The 16,010-nt window shown below is 49.8% G+C and overlaps 1 protein-coding gene across 1 annotated transcript in view; it reads left to right on the top strand.

The window, feature by feature from the left end:
• The first annotated feature begins 1,380 nt into the window (after positions 1 to 1,380).
• BSN (bassoon presynaptic cytomatrix protein) overlaps positions 1,381 to 16,010 on the top strand; it is an 87,297-nt gene continuing 72,667 nt past the window's right edge. The window contains 1 exon segment of the mRNA XM_030458630.1: positions 1,381 to 1,556. Coding sequence (XP_030314490.1) covers positions 1,381 to 1,556 — 176 coding nt within the window.

The following is a 16,010-nucleotide window of genomic DNA, read 5'->3' as shown; positions in this document are numbered from 1 at the left end:
TTGTAAAAGGTTTTTGTTCTGTTGAAACTGGTTCCTTAGTGCTTTGAGGGCTTGAGGAGCCCTGGTGTGCTGGGAAATGACTCCCTCCAGGGGATCTTTGGGGGGTGCTGATGGTGCTGAACCTGTCTGGGGTTCCTCAGCCAGAGACATGGGGCAGGAGCTCCCCTCTCACCCCGTGGCTGTAGCGGGAGCTGCTCAGAGAAGACTTTGGGAGGTGCCTCACAACAGCACTTGGCTGCACACAGCTGGTGTTTCCTGTTTCCAGCCGCTTCAGCTGGAAGCCTCGGTACCGGGGCTGTCTGGGAATAAAGCAAACTGCTGGGCACAGCGTTGGCACAACCGGCTCGTGAGTGCTCTCCTCACTGTGGGGTCTCCCATGAGCTCAGGGCTGGTCCCCATGGCACTGAGGATCAGTGGCTGAGCCCCGGGTGACTGTGGGGGCAGCGGGGTGGTGCTTGGCTGGGGGGTTTATTGCGTCCTGGCAGAGCCCGTGACCTCACGTCGGTGCTCGTGTGCTCGCTGGCTGCGTGCTGTGTGACCTCACAGGGAGATGCAGGCTCATTGGCTGCCCGACAGTGACCTCCTGAGACAGCCCATGGCCTCCTGAGAGAGCTGAGTGCTCATTGGCCACTGGTGTGTGACATCACAAGGCTGACTGAGACCTTGCCAGGAGCTGATTGGCTGGTGGTGTGTGACATCCCAAGGCGCTCCATGGCCTCTTGAGCGTAGGGGATGCTCAGTGGCTGCCAGGCTGGGACATCCACAACCTCCCAGGCAGCAGAGCGCTCATTGGCTGGCAGGGTGAGACCTCCCAGGTGAGGGGAGAGCCTATTGGCTGGCAGGATGTGACATCATGGAGCAGCAAGTGACGTCACAGGGGAGGGGGATGTTTATTGGCTACTGGTGTGTGACGTCCCGCATCAGCCCGTGACCGCATGGACCTCGTGGGTGCTCATTGGCTGGTGGGGCGTAACCTCACGTGCGCTTGAGTGCTGATTGGACATCGGTCTGTGACCTCACAGGAGCGTGGGTGCTCATTGGCAGACAGGCTGCAGGCTCGAGGGGCGCCGCCTAGCGGCCGCAGGGGATGTCGAAAGCCGATTGGCTGGCGGCCGGGGGGGGCGGGGCCTTCGGGGCGCGCCCGCCGTCTCCTGGCGCCGCCATTGGCTGCTCGGCGCGCGCCTGCCGGGCGAGGGGCACGTGCCGGCGGGCGGGGGCGGGGCGGCGGGCGGCGATTGGCCAGCCGGCGCGCGTGCCCGCGGCGCGGGGCGGCGGGGGCGGCGCATGCGCGGGGCGGCGGGGCACGGCGGCGATGGCGGCGCGGGGCTGATGGCGGCGGAGGCGGCGCTGAGCTGAGGGAGCGGTCCCGCCCGGCCCGCCATGGGCAACGAGGCCAGTCTGGAGGGCGGCGGCGAGGACGGGCAGCTCCCGCCCGCCGCCGCCACCACCGGGGCCCCACCGCCCCCCGCCGCCTCCGCCGCCGCCGCCTCCAAGCCGCCTTCAGCACCGGGCGGCGGCGGACAGCTCCCGGGAGGCGCGCCCGCGCATGGGCCCAGGTCAGAGCGCGGGGGCGGAGCGGGTGCCGGGGTGCGGGTTTGCGGGGGGCAGGAGCTGAGGAGCGGGTGTGCCGGGAGCAGGCTGGGAGGGTCCGGGCGGCGGGAGCCCGGGTGCGGGTTTGTGGGGTGCAGGGAGCGCGTTGGGGTGTGCGGGAGGCAGGAGATGGGGTGATGGTTTGCGGGGTGGCAGGAGCTCAGGAGCGGGTGTGCAGGGAGCACGTTGGGGGTGCCTGGGGGGCCAGGAGCTCAGGTGCGGGTTTGTGGGGTGCAGGGTGGGGCAGAGGGGTGTCTGTCAGGCAAGGGGTCGTCTGCAGGTTTGTGGGGTGCAGGGAGCAGGCTGCAGTGTGGTGGTGGCTGAGGGGCAGGGGTTCAGGTGTGGGTTTGTGGGGTGTCATGAGCAGTTTAGGGTGCAGGGGTGGCTGAGGGGCAGGAGATGAGGTGCAGGTTTCTGGGGTACAGGGTAGGGCTACATGGGGTGTCTGGAGGGCAGGAGCTCGGGTGCGGGTTTGCAGGGCACAGGGAGCAGGTTGGGGGTGTCTGGGGGGCAGGAACTCAGGTGCAGGTTTGTGGGGTGCAGGTTGGGATACAGGGGATGTCTGGCAAGTAAGGAGCTTGGGTACAGGTCCGTGGAATGCAGGGAGTAGGTTGAGATGCAGGGATGTCTGGGGGGCAGGAAAGCAGAAGTCTGCAATCGGGTGCAGGAAAATCCAGGAAGGGTAAGGGAGGGGTGTGGAGGAGGCACAGAGCGCTGTGAGACTGGGTGCAGCATTGTGGGGTGCAGGCAGGGGTGTGGGTGGGCAGGGGATGGGGCTAAGGGAGGAGGCAGAGGCACCCAGGGCAGGTCGCTGGTGGAGGGTGCAGCTCTAGGGGAGCTGGTAGCTCGGGGCACCCATGGGTGCTAGGGCAAGGCAGGGGGGAGGTTTGGGGCCGCAAGACGGTGCCTTTGGTGGTGGTTTAGAGAAAGGTGGGTGCTGCCCTGTGGGCAGAGGGCTGGGGTGGCCACAGGGTTAGGAGGAGGTTGGGATGTGGGTTAGGGTCGGGGGGTCTGGGTAGGGTGGGGGGATAAGGCACGTAGCTCACAGGATCGGGGTGTTCAAGTGCCCCAGACGGTCATGGCCACCCCAACCCACCGTGGCCACCCCGGCCGGAGCCGGCACCAAGCTGGGAATGTCGTTACATAAGAGGAGGGACGTGCAGCCCTGCCAGGAATCACCGGTGCAAAACCTGCCAGGGATCTGTGCCGAGCTGCTCTCCCTCTGCCAGGCAGTGCCGGCCAGGAGGAGGGAGGGAGGGAGATGCTCCAGGAGTGAGCGTGGGATTGGAGATGTTCCTCTTTAAAAATATAAGCCCATCCTAAAAACATCATCCCGTCTGGAAAAAAATAAACGCGAGGAGCAGAAAGTTGCGTGGAGGGATGGGGGGACCCCGTGGGCAGCTTGCCCAGGGTGTGAAGCTGAGGTGTTTCGGGCTCTCTGCCTCGCCCTTCTGTGAGCTCTGCTGGTGCTGGTGGTCATGTTGGTATTTCAGGTGGGGAAGGTGCAGGTGGGAGGCTGCTGGCTCTGTGGCTGTGCTTTCCTCTCGCTCCTGTTGGCCGCAGTCACTGCTGGCAGGCTGCACCTTCCCTTCCAGACGGGAATCAGGGATCCTACAGGGTGGCCAGGCTGCTGGCTGGCTCCTCTCTGCTGCTCCTGGTAAAATCCCTGTTAGTGTTATTGCAGGGAGCATGAAAAAAATACCCTGAGTGAAATCACACCGGTTTTCCTTCATGTTTTTTGCAGTTCCCTTTGCTAAAGGGCCACCGACCCACTGCTTTGGACTCTGACAGTGAAAACTTGTTCACAGACTGCTTGTAACAACTCAAAATTAAATTGTTTGGGTTGTTTAGGCTGCTATAACAAGATGAGCTGAGGCTGTGGTGCAAATCTGCTATCCTTGCCCATTTTTGGCACTGCTGTGGAGCTCCCCCATCACTGCCCCAGGTCTGCAGCTGCTACTGTGCTGCGGATGGGGGTCCCCAAGCAGAGTCCTGCATCCCTGGCTGTCCTCCCTCTCCTGCCAGAAGCACCAGGTTGGTTTTACCAACTGTGCCCCAGCCCTGGAGTTCCTGCCTCTCCAGGGGAGCTGCCCTCCCTTGCAATTAATTAATGCAATTAAGGCTGTGGGCCGCATGGGGCTCTGCGGGCTGGTGGCGGAGGAGGAGGCTGCTGTGGAGTGGTGGGATGATGCTGATCTGTGCTAGGGTTCAAAAACTGAGTGTGGGAGGGGCACGAGGAGCTGAGATAACTATGGAGGGTTGTAATTTAAGGTAAAGAAAGGTAGATATGATGGAAAAAGCCAGGCCTGGTGAAGGAAGTCATCTTTACATGAGGCAGAGGCAGGCATGTAGGAGAGGCCAGATGTGAAAGGTTTAGTGAAGCTGGGTTCCTGCTGACCCCACAGCGTGTGTGTGGGGCAAAAAGTGCTGCTCCAGAAACCCCAAGTGCGGAGGGAAGGGAACATGAATCTCAGTATTTGGGCAATTATTTATTTTATCTGACTTAACTAACCTAAATCTGTGTGCAAGCTATTGAAAACCGGGTTGTTTTACTTTTCTGTGTAGTTTTTCCCAGCTTGTTTTGCATTATGCAAAGAAGCAGTCTGGGTACCTCCTATGTGACACGCTGGACTCAGGGTCTGCTGTTTAAATTTGTAATGGTTGTTTTCAAGAAACTGCGTGTATGCTAGGGAGAGACTGCAGGGAGCAGAGAAACCCCTGTAGAAGTAAGGTCTTCTTACTGGGCTGCAGCACCCACCTCTGTTTCTAAACTCCGGGGTGTGTGTGCTTCAGCGAGGCACAACAGAGCTGAAGGGAGACAGGGGAGTGAGATGATAGACTCTGCCTGTGGGGCACAGCTCTGGGAAAGGCAAGAGAGGTACAGGATTGCATCAGGAGAGACATTTTCATAGAGAAAACCTTAAACTTGTTCAAGGTACTGCTACAATCTCAGCAAGGGAGGTTGTGCCCGAGCAAGGTGATGCTGTCAGAGGAGGGAAGGAAGGGTTTCTGCTGTTCTGCCCAGATCAACTGTGGCATGAAAGGAAATGAAAAGATTGAGGTCCCTAAGTTGAGAGGAACACAAATTGGTCATGGATACACTTGTACTGATAACTTTCCATCTGTCTGGCAGTGGAGTCCTTGTCTGCTTCTCCAAAGAGACCCCTGAAACATGTGGACAAGTTGATTTTACAGTGCAGTTGATGGATTGCTGAAGAAGGGCTGGGTGGCAGAGCAGAGACAATCCCACGTTTGGCACCATAGCTTGGGCTATGGCACTTTTAGGTTCTCCTGGTATCCTGAAGAGAGACTTTATTGCTGCTTCTGATCGTATTTGTCTGTGCCTGATTTATGCCTGGTTCATTCAGGTTTTTGGTCTGACTGCTGCTCACCCGCAGAGCTCATAAAAAGACTTTTTTTTGGCTCTGGGATTCACGAGCTAAGGCTGAAGGGCAGGAGAGGGGAAGAGGGTCAGTCTCCTGGGAAGTGCTGAGGACCAGCCACAAACGTGGGAGCAGTGATGCTTTCAGCATCCCTGTCCCTCTGGAGGCCCCTCCAGAGATGTGTGTTTCAAACAGCCAGGCTGGCTGCTGGGCTTCAAGGTCAGGAGGAGGCTTTCTCCCACAGCAGAGACTGCCAGGACCTTTGCTTTCCTATCATAAAGAAGCTGCTTTACTAAATACCCCAGGTGAGGGTCTTGAAGTGACCAAAACAAGAAGTTTCCAGTGCTGAGCAGCTCTGGTACTGCCAAAGCCTTTGTTTGCGTGTCAGGTGTGGGTCCTGTTTTAGGATCAGTCTGCCTGGCAGGTGGTGGAGCTTGAAATTAAAACTCAGGTGATAGGAAGGACTGTGAAAGAAACCAGACTGAATGAATCACCCCTCCAAATTAGAGAAATAGTTCGAGTTTGGGAAAAACATTAGTGCAGGCCTCTGCCCTGCTGCTTTGGTAGCTCACTTACATTTGCTGGGTATCAGCTTGTTTTCTTCCCCTAAGTGCCACAGCAACAATAGGGAATAAGTATATATAATACACATAATTACATATACACATAATGCTAATAAATAACTAAATAAACCAGATTGGCTTTTTTTGACAAGCTTACAGAAATGAGCAGTCAGTGTCTCTTTTCCTAGGACTGTGCTAGAAATAAAGCAAGGTGGTGTGATTGGAAGCTGGGATAAGGACAGGGCTGGCAGCTCTGTGATTGTTTCTGTCTGCTGCTGTTCCCAAAGAGAATGAGCCCTGAGCAGGAGCAGCAAAGACCTTACTATTGCAGGCATCACTGGAAAACCTGTTCCTCAAATATTAAGGTTTTTTTCTGGCCTTTTGCTGCTGTGCAACCATGCTTAGTGTTGATTTATTTGCTGTACGGCGTTTGGAGGCCCAGGAGGGAGCAGAAGCTTCACTTAAGCAAGGAGGGGAGGTACAGGTATGTGTTTCCAGCTTATAAAACTTATCTGAGCAAAATAAAAGGTAAAATGAGGAGCATAAAGTGGCTTGTTTGTAGATCAAGACAAAGTATTTGCTGTGTTGAATATCCCACTGGGGTTCAATTCTTCTTCCCCTCCAGTGAGCGCTGGTGGTGTCTGCTGTGCCTTTCCTTTGGCACATGGTGATTTATACACATTTGATAACTCCAACTAGAGCCACTGGGCCACTGAATTTAGATGACACAATTCTGGGTGCTTAACTAGCTCCAAAACCTATTCTGACAATTTGCTCATCAATATTCAAAATGTTGGGCATCAAATATTAATGCAATTATTTCCAAAACAAATACACAGATTTGCAAGCCACTTCATGGGCTGAGGTTTCTCAGTGCTGAATCCAAACTGGATGTTGTGCTGATAGTGTATCTCTTCACTGCTCATTTTTGGGGCTCCTGTCTGCTTCTGCCCAGGAGGAAAGAAGGGGATGTACCATTTGCAGGGATGTGGCAGGCGGTCAGGGAGCAAATGGCATATTCTGGAGCCAAATGGGCTCAGTTGGTGTTATGATGTTTCAAATGTGGTTCAAATGTGGAATTATGATCATCCTGTCATCTTTGCTGATGGGCACCAGTGCTGCTGGGTTGGGTTTTTTTGGCTGGTGAGTGATAATGAATGCTGATGGTCACCCCTGTCCCACACATCCCAAACCATCTGTGAGTGTTGGATTTATTTTCTTGAGATAGAGATCGTCACCAGCAAGCCATCACAGTGTTTTCAAGTGTCTGTTTGAATGACAGATGTGTTATTTTTGCATCAATCCATGGCACGCCTGTTCTTCTGAGTAGGTTTTTTTTTTGTCTTTTTTGGTGTTGAGGGGTGCTGATCTTTGGTGTGACCTCACAGCACTACCATGCAGCCTGTTAGTCATGGCAGGGCTTGCCAGGTGGCTTTTCATCTCACTGATAACAAAAAAAAAAAATTTATAAATGCAGTGAGATGGCTCCCTGCTGAGCACAGCCAGCACCTCCAGTGAGCTCTTTAGGAGCCTACAAGAAGGAGCAGTACTGTGGCACCCTGTTAGTGTTGGCCTGGGATTTGCTGGAAGGCATGTTGCTGGGGGTTCCTCACCCATGCTCTGCTCATATTTCACATCAGAGATGACTTAACCACACTGGTGACAAAATCTTGCTGGCTCTTGGCCTCTTTGCAGCTTCCTAGAGGGTGTTTGAGATCAAAGATAGACCTCGACCCCATTAACAGGCTGGGGGCAGAGGTTTGATGGGCAGGAGACAGCGGCTCCCTGCCCACATGGAGCTCCCTAGAGACATGATCCACGAGGTGAAGAAAAGCTGCTTCCAGGTGCTTTTTTTTTAAGTGACAGTTTGGCTTGAGGCCAGAAGGGATGATGTGCCATCCAGCCTGGCACTGAGTGGTAAAGGTCCTCACCAGGGCTAACAAAGGTAGTCTGGAGTTTAGAGGTCCAGGCTAGCCAAGTAACAATGAAATAGATACCAGCTGTCAGCACAGGTAAGGGTAGCAGCAGTTTACCAGTGGGTGTGATGGGATGGATGATCATATAAAGCTTAAATAAAAGCTTCATCTCCTAGAACATCCAGTCCCCCTCAGCCCAAACCTGTAGGATCTGGCATGTGCCTCAGATCATCTGGCTCGTGCTGCCTTTATTCCCCCTGCAGATGTGATTCAGTAGTGTGGTGCACTCTCTTTTGTCAGAAGTGCTGTAGCTGTGTTTCTGGGTCAGTGTCTGTAGAGAAGCGCGTGCGTATTTAGCGCGGTGAAGCGTATTGGGCATCTTCTACAAAGAGCTACAACAAATCCCCCTCTCCTGCCCAGACTGTTTCTTGACTGAGCCTGCAGACCTCTCTCCTGTCCCTCTCCTGTGGCAAAAGCCCTTCTTGCAAACCCCCTTCTTGTAACCCCCCTGGTTACAGGTCAGCTCAGATTGCCCTTGTCCTCCTCTTACTTCCTGACATGAGGCCAGCTCCCAGAGTGACCAAGGTGAACATCTCCACTCATTGGTGCTTTCTGGTGATGGGCTCAGGTGTCAAAGGTTGTGTAAGGTACTGGTGGTCAGAAATAGGAGCACAGGACCAGAAGAGACCTCTCAGCCATTACCCACTGGTAGACATCATTAGTCACCCTATTGTCTAGTCCCACTCTGAAGGTAATGACTTAGATCTTCCATGAAATACTCTGTTTTGCAAAGCCAAAACACAGTTTTGATTTGCCTGCAGCAGTCCATGCAAAGATGAGGTTTAACTCTCATTTGGCTTCCTGACAGCCAGTGAGCTGTGTTCAAGCTCATGTGTGTTTGAAAATGTGAACTTGGACCATCCTGACCAGCAGCAGTGGTGACTGGGATGTTCACCTTTTTGGGGTTCTGCAGCCAGATGGGGGCATGTGTCTCAGGAATCAAAGATGAGCCTTTGGAGATGGTGTGGTGGTGGTTCTACTCTGTCCACCATGCCCTTTTTCTCCACATTTACTGCCAGACAGCAGGTACAGGATGTGAGGAAGGGACAGCTTATGGACACCAAGTCTTCTCGCTGCATTGCAGTCACACAGTGACTTCCCGAGTTGCACCAAGCTCTGCACAAGCTCCTCAAACCTACAGGAAGCCCCTTCCCTAATCTCTGAAGATTGTCAATGCTGTCCCTGTGGTTTTCACTGTTTTCTCTTTGTGAGCAGGCTTCAGTGATGTGCTGTGTCTTCTAACTGGGATGTCCCACAGCTTCTGAACCCCCGTGAGAGGTTCAGACTGCCATCTTCTGCCTGTTCCACCTGCAGCTGTGTGAACCTCTGCTGCCTCCCCTTCCTGCCTCCCAGAGGGTTTCCCCCTTTTTTGACAGTTTCAACACAACCTGGAGCAAGCAGATGGGGTGTGGAAAGCACATCCCTGCTGCTTGAGAAATGTTGCTGCATTTTGAGTGTCTTGGAGCAGGTATGACTGACCATTTTTCTCTTGGCTCTGCCAGGGACCTCAGGCTCTCAGACGTGACAAAGCAGTTTCCTGGCTGAACAGCTTTCAGGAGAAGCTTTGACAGCTCCTCTGAAGGCCACAGGAAAAAAAAAAATCACCTCAGACCAAAATGCTGCTCGGTCTGCAGCATGCTTTCAGGACAAAACCCGGTGTCCTCCTTATACGGCCCCGGCTGCCGGCACCCATCTGTGTGGGTACTGCTGGGCAGGGAGGCTCTGAGAGACCAGGTATCAATGACTGAGAACAGCCTTTGAGCCTTTTATCCCCTTTCTTTCCCTCCCTGCCAGTAAGATGTTGCTGTGTAGCCTGTTTTGAGCCTTTACTGGCAATGAGGGCTCACAGGCTTCTCCAGTTGCCAAGAGGGAGATGAGGCTGACCAGTGATTTGCAGGACCAGTGCTCTCCTGAGGTTCATAACATCATCAAAGTGAGGGTTAATTTTGGCATTTGTCTTTATTGATGGATTTTGAGCTCTATTAGGAGATGCTTGGACTACATGACCTCTTCTAATGTGGTCTCAGGGTGCTCCTGCTCAGAATGTTCTGTCCTTGGAAGCTGTTTGTGGGTGTGAAGCCAATGTTAGGCATGTCTTGTTCATCTAATAAAGGGATTCCAAAGGTTCCTGCCCCTCTTGCCAGCCAGAATGAGACCCAACTGGGTCTACCATGGGCTCCCCAGTATAAGAAAGAGTCTGTAAGTAGCTCATGTCTATCCCCCATCGGTCTAGACATAAGGAGCATGAAGAGATTTTGCCATAGTTTATGTCTGGGGAAGGATGAAACTGTGTGTTGGAATTACTGATTGACATGTTGTATCTGTTAACCACTTTTTAAATTTTTAAAAATTTTTTTTTAACTAGAAAAAACAGATTGCAGCCTGGGAAAAACAGCGTGGTGTTGGGTTGTTTGGTTTTTTTTTTAATATATCTTTCATCTCCTAAAGAAAACATTTCAGTTACAGATATATGAAGTTATGAGTTATAAAACGGGAGTTGTTGAAATTGGGAAATGTAAAATGGGTTCTTAAGGGACTTGGTAATTTGCCTTCCTTTGGCAAAAAAACCAGCTCAGCTGATAATACAAAGCCCATGAAAGGCTTGGGGAAAATGCAGGACTGAACTACGGCTTTTTTCACGTTGACTCCAAACTGTACTTTTTCCTTTGATGAAACATGAAATTACTTTTAATTTATTTTGTTCCAATCCTAGTTACATAAACTATTATTTGACTGTACAGCTGGACTGAAAAACTGTAGGAGGTCTCCATTTCGGGTTGTGCTGCCTCTTTCTCATCAAGCCTGCAGACTGATTTCTTTAAATGCACCTATTAATCTTCTTAGGGAGAAAAATTGTTGTTTGGTTGGGGTTTTTCTTTCCTTTTTTTTTTTTTTTTTAATTTTTTTTTTTTATTTAAACACTAAACTCCCAGTTAACTGCTGGCTAAATGCCTATGGTTTGAAGCCCTTCCAGGTATGTCTGTGCTGCAGCTGTGCAATGCAATGCTCATGTGTTGCCCTCTGCCAGGCTGAGTTTGATCTAGTTTAGGCACCCAAGGTGGTCACAACCTAAACAGTTCTGGTCACACTTGGCAATAACCTCCAAGGTTATGGGGTGGAGTAATGCAGGGGTTTTTCAGTGTGTCTTCACTACAGCTGAGCTATGGTAACTTCTGTTGTGTTACTGACTCCACATTTGGGGTTTGTTGTGGGGCTCCAAGATTCGGACCTTGCAGGATCAGCATTAGGATATGGCCAACCACGTGCTGTCCTCAGACAGTGCACAGATCTGTCCCATGTCTCCACTGAAGTGCACCAGTGTTGTCCTCTGCCCACTGGTGGTAAGCCACCCTACTTTGGGGTTCTTTTTACCCAGGCAGTGGTTATCCTTTGGGTCTCACAGACCTTCTTCACTCTCCTCTGCTCCTCTGCTGGGAATAGCTCTTGGGAGGGTGGTAAAATGCTCTCAGGCTGTTCCCAAAGCACATCCCTGGCTGCCTCTGCTGTGCTATGTACTCGTGAGATGTCTGCAACAGATAGTGCCAGAGCACATTGTGTCGGGGCCAGGTGTGTGTGGGCAATCAGTGCTGGTTTCTCCATTCACTGGTCCTGATGCTCAGTCCCTGCCCTGACTGTCCTTTTGTATGTGGTCCCAAAGAGTGGAAATTTCCAAGCCTTCTCCTTCCCCCTCCTGTCTGCAAGGTGTTGTGGATGTTTTGCTAGGGAGTGCCATGGCTGGGGAGCTTGTAAGGACGGATGGGTTGAATCCATGTGTATAGAGCAGAGAACTTTTAGTCTGGACAGCACATCCCTGCCTACCCTTCTGCCCTGGGGGAGAGCTGGCCACTGAGGGCTTGGCAGCAGAGGGGGCATGGAGGCCTTTGGTGTCCCCTCAGCCTTTCATGATACTGATTTTCAGAGCAGGTAAAGCCCATTTACCACTTCACTTGCTTAAGTTTGGAGTGGTTGCACTGCAGTTGTGACAGAACATCAGTTCTTGTTTGAGTGGAGAAGATGGTCCATGTTACTTCATTGTATGTCACCGATTACCTCAACCTGGTAAAAAGAAGGCATCCAGAAATGATCACTGAGAGAAAACTCTATAGTTGTCTCTCCTTAGCCTTCCCTTTTGTGTTTTGTTTTGTCTGCCTTCCTCATTCTGTATCTCCTCACTGCTCTGGTTAATGGACTAGGATGTGATTCTTGGTGGCTCTACAACTCAGCCTCATCCAGTACATGTTGATAATTACCAGTGTAACTTTTATTTATTATTAACTAAAAATACAGTCCCAAACCCTCTGAATTAACAAGTTATCATGTCCTTTGAAATGTGCGAGCTAGCTGCTGTGGGTAGGAACTAAATGCCTTCTACCTATCAACATACCTAAAATTGTGTTCACTTCAATAAACTCAGCTTTAAATTTTAGCTGCTTCTATTTCTGCCAAGTTCAGCTTTTCCATGGAACCACGAGGACAGATACATCAGACGAGCAGATGCATCAGTCTCTTTGGGGACAAATGTTCTGGTCTGAGGTTTGCAGGGAAATGCACACAGGGAAAAGGCACCTCAGAGAATTGCAGACACTGAAGAAGCATTTTCCTTTGATCCTGTAAAGAATTTGGCAGAGGAATTTCAGACTCAGCCTATTCCAAAAGTACATTTAAACTGAACAGCTTGAAATATTGATGTTGATGGTGTCTCTGACAGGACTGGTAATGTATTACGTTGGGGTTTGATTTTTCTCTCCTGTGGTGAATAATGAGTTTTATATACAAAAATGTTTGCTTGTTGTGAGGTTGGGTTTGCCATTGGCATTTGAGCTTTCAATTCGAATCTCCAAAAACCAGAAGGTGCAAATCGAAGACACACAAACAACTGCACTGCCCCCACCCTGTGCAAGCAGCCCCAGTGGGCAAGTGCAGCCATGGGCTTGTGTCCAGCAATGGACATCACTGGACCACGTGTCAGTGTGGAGAACGTAAGGGATGGAATAACTTCTGCAGCTGAGACGTGGTTTTGACAGCTGCAGGCTGATGTGAAGTTTTAATCCAAGGGTGTTTGGTCATGTTGGACCAGATTGTCTTGTCCTTGCAGGGAAGTATGGGCTCATTGGTTTTCCATGTACCCCTCTATGGGAGCAGTACTTGGAACTCTTCTGGGAGGACATGAGTTGATTCCTCAGGCCCTGCCCAAATGATCTTCTCTTGAGCAGTCTTCTGAACCTTATATATCAGCTCACCTGGTAAGCTGAGATAACAACAAAAATTGTATAATTAAGGACCTAAGTAGCCTGGGAAAGAGTTAAAGGGACAGTTATGAGTTGGCCAAGACACAACTGCAAGATTTATAAAGATGCTACGGTATTTCACAGCCACACACAAACATATAAACGAGGTCTCGTGCTTCATTTGCCCAGGCTCAGACAAGCAGGGAGGCAGAGTCAGGGTGGTTCTGTTGCCACTTGCTGCCATCACCAGGAGTCTCTCTGCAGTGATGGCAGTCTGATTTCCCCTCCTGGAAAATGCTGCTTTAACTGGGTTTGTCTTTTTAAAATTCTAAAAATATAAGCCAGTTTCTTTCTGGTCTGTCATTACTGCCTCTTTTTTAACATCACTTCTCTTTCTGGTGGATCTTCCTATTTTTTATGCCTGGAATGAGTGTTGTTCCTCATTCCAGGCTGATTTTAGTTGATTCAAGCTGTCATGGAGATAGATAATCATACTTTTTTTTTTTTTTTTTTTTTTTGCGCATCAGCTTTTAATTTTGGAGCATGGGTGGAACGCATCCAAAAAAAAAAAATGTCCGTGCAATCTTTCCAGCTTCCTCATGGTCAGAGGCAAAATGTCTTGCTGCCTGGGGTTCTATAGCAGCATGAGGACTCGTGGGTGGTGTGGACCCTGGATGCTCTCCTGGTGGAGCCACACCCCTGGGTTGACCTCTTTTAACCCACCAGTAGCAAACTGTTCTCACACCAGAGCTCTTACCTGCCCCAGGCCAACAGCTACAGAAATCTCTCCAGGTCCTGGACTGAAGCAAGCCTGGAGCTCCAAAGAGACCTTCATGCTACTCTCTAGGGGGAAAAAAGCCAAAAGTGAGTTAGGGGATCGGGCTGCCTCTACTCTTCTTTTTGAATTGTTTTTCAGAATGTATTTTTTTCCCCAAATAACTTAAGTGTCTGATTTTTTTCTATATTTGTTGATGAACATTAAATTGACGGTTTCTGAGAACTGTCCAAAATGGCCTGAAGAACTCTGCAGAGCAGCAATATCTCATTTAGAGCCCATCACTACACCTGGCTATGGTTGTCTTCTCATCTTCTGTGCATAACTCTGCATTTCCTGACCTTGGATTTCACCTGCCATGGAGTTTCTAGACATCCATTTCAGGAGAGCCTTCGAAACCTCCTTTGAATTCAGTTTTAGCTTTGAATAGTTTGAATAAATTTGTATGGATCAGCAAACTTGTCCCATCATTATTCCCCTCCTTCCCAGGCCATTTATGAATATAATCCATTTATCCTGTGGCAGGATCCTCCTGCAGCTCTGCTTGTGAAAACCTCTGTCCTCGGTGTCCTGAATCATCATCATCAGTTATTAACCCACAATAATGCTCCCCCTTATTTCACCATCCTTTATTTCTTTTTTTTTTCTTGCTTTCTTTTCTAGATGTTAACTAACATTTCCTAATCATCCTAATCATCCCCCTTAGCAAACAGCACGGCAAAAGTTGGATTTATACTTTTTTTAATGATCTGGCACTCCTTCTATATTTCCACTGCTTTTCACTGTTCTTTCAGTTTTCCAGATTCTTGGTGGACTTCCTATTTCTAAAGTTTTATAAATTTATTAAATTTTGTCCCATTTTACAAGTTGTTTCTTAAGCAATAATTTTTAATGTTTCATTAGGTTTTTTTAATTTATTTTGCCAAAAATTGAAGGGTGGGCTTTTTTGGTTTTTTTTATCTTCTAGATATAATTTTTACCATTTGAAGGTTTTTCTTTTACTCCTGTAGCCTTGTTTGCTCCACTCTTTAACCTTGCCTTATTTTGACCATGTCTTAAACCCTTTCTTGATCAAGCACATTTTGCCTGCAGCCCTAATCTGTTAACAGGTGCTGTGGACACTTCCCTTCTTGCCCTGCCACCTGCTGCTTTTAATTTCTTTTTAACAAGCTCTTCACTTTTTCTGATTTATTTTTCCCCCTTTAAGTATAAAAATGCTATTAGTAATATGTTTTTGTGTGTGTTTTTTCCAGTCCTGCAATAGCTTGAAGCTGAGTGTGTTGTTGCCACCATTACTGAAAGTTTCAGTCAACAGTTTGGCATCTCAAAGCAGGACTAAGCTATGAGCAAGTTGCTTTGTTCTGCATTGCTTTAGGGGGACAAGTTAACAACCGCAGCCAAAAATTGCATTGCTGCCAATTAATATCAGAGAGGCTCTCAAGGGTATTTTTTTTGTAATCATAGATTTACAACATAAGTTTTCTTGTGCCCTGTGCCATAAATATTCCTTGGTTTAGCTTTGGCTTTGCCAGCATTTCATAAATGCAGAAGTTATTCCTGCTGTTAGCTTGAGGAGGACAAAGGTCTGCAGTTAAATGTGACCCTGGATATCAGCTCTCTCACCATTTAACTGCTAGGGCTCAGTTATAAGATGTCAGTGGATGGAGGTCGAGGACATCAGTTGCTCCTTGGCTGAGGTGCTCTGCCCATCACACTTGTCCTTTTGCTGTCCACTAGATTTTCAAGTTTGTCTTTGTAAGTGCTATAATTTTTATCATGCATGTGTGGCTTCCTGACAGCCATCAGTGGGACCTGGGAAAGATATGGAGGCCACACATCAAACAGTGAGGGGGGAATGCAGGGGAAGGGGTGCTGGCAAGCCCATGACTGCTGAGGACATTCGTCCACACTTCAGCCACCTCTTCCCTACCTAGTCCATAGTGTTGTCTCTGTGGCAGGGCTCTTCAGAGTGTCTTGCAGACCTTCCAAGTCCTGCAATGAAGAGGAGAGGAGCTCTGGAGGCACCTATGTCTTTTGGTGTTCTCGATGGGGTGAGTCCTGCAGCCAGGCAGATGTGCTGAGCACTCTCCCCTGGGACTGTGTCCTGCAGTGCCCACTTCCTCTCCTCCTGCCAGCCCCATTGGAAGAGCTACTGTTCCTCCTTGCTTTGTAGCTTCTAGGTACTTCCTAAGTGCCCAGAAATCAGATGGACCTTTCTGATACCTCCATGCTCACCTCAGGGTTGGTGTTTCACAGGAATGGCTCCTGCTTTTCCTCTGCACCCTCCTGGCTCTCCCCTGTTCAGCTACTGGCATCACAAGCAAGAAAGGGTCTCTGAGAGATTTACATGTAGATTCCTGCTATCACAGAGGAAACAGATTTCCCCTGGCACTCCTTGCAGAATGGATATAGGACTCCCCACTTATCCCCGAGAGATTTTAATGCTTTGAAGTTCAAGATTGTAAATGTTCGCAGCAATAGTTATATCAGTCAGA

This window comes from Calypte anna, chromosome 12 (genome assembly GCF_003957555.1).
Source record: "Calypte anna isolate BGI_N300 chromosome 12, bCalAnn1_v1.p, whole genome shotgun sequence".
NCBI classification, from domain to species: domain Eukaryota; kingdom Metazoa; phylum Chordata; class Aves; order Apodiformes; family Trochilidae; genus Calypte; species Calypte anna.
Note: the sequence above shows the minus strand (reverse complement) of the source record. Positions and strands in the feature narration are given on the sequence as shown.